At 70.3% G+C, this 475-nt stretch overlaps 1 protein-coding gene across 1 annotated transcript in view; it reads right to left on the bottom strand.

Annotated features, from left to right (window-relative positions):
- Positions 1 to 475, bottom strand: part of CHLNCDRAFT_16619 (hypothetical protein) — a gene marked incomplete at both ends in the record, with an annotated part of 2,513 nt that overhangs the window by 1,406 nt on the left and 632 nt on the right. Inside the window, one exon of the mRNA XM_005850459.1 lies at positions 20 to 384. Coding sequence (XP_005850521.1) covers positions 20 to 384 — 365 coding nt within the window. The remainder of the gene's footprint in view (positions 1 to 19; positions 385 to 475) is intronic.

Raw genomic sequence — 475 nt, 5'->3', positions numbered from 1 at the left:
CACCCCCACCACCACACACACACACACACACACACACCTGGTGAAGTCGGGGATGTTGAGCGCCAGCGTTGCCCAGTAGCCAATCTGGGAGGACAGGGAGGGCAGGAAGACGGGCCAGAAGCGGCCCGCCTGGGGCTGGCCGGGCGCAAACATGCTGGGCGTGGACAGCATGGGCCCCCAGCCGCCCGCGGCGCCCACCGCCCACACCAGCAGGCAGGCGGTGAGCGCGATCAGCACCGGCGCGCTGTACTTCTCCAGCAGGCGGATGCCCTCCATGCCCCTCAGCAGTATGACCACCTGGGGGGCAGGGGGGGGCAAGGAGGGAGCCAGGGCTGGTGGTGAGTGTGGGCAGGTGGGGCGGGCGGAGCAAGGGCGCCCTGATGCCTGCGCAGCCTCGGATCGGGAGCCGGCATGAGAGGGACGCANGCTGACACGGGCGCCCGTGATCTGCCCGCTCCCTCTGCTCGCACTTGCA

The sequence above is a fragment of the Chlorella variabilis genome (assembly GCF_000147415.1).
Source record: "Chlorella variabilis unplaced genomic scaffold CHLNCscaffold_3, whole genome shotgun sequence".
NCBI lineage: Eukaryota > Viridiplantae > Chlorophyta > Trebouxiophyceae > Chlorellales > Chlorellaceae > Chlorella > Chlorella variabilis.
This window is presented reverse-complemented; position numbering and strand designations above follow the sequence as displayed.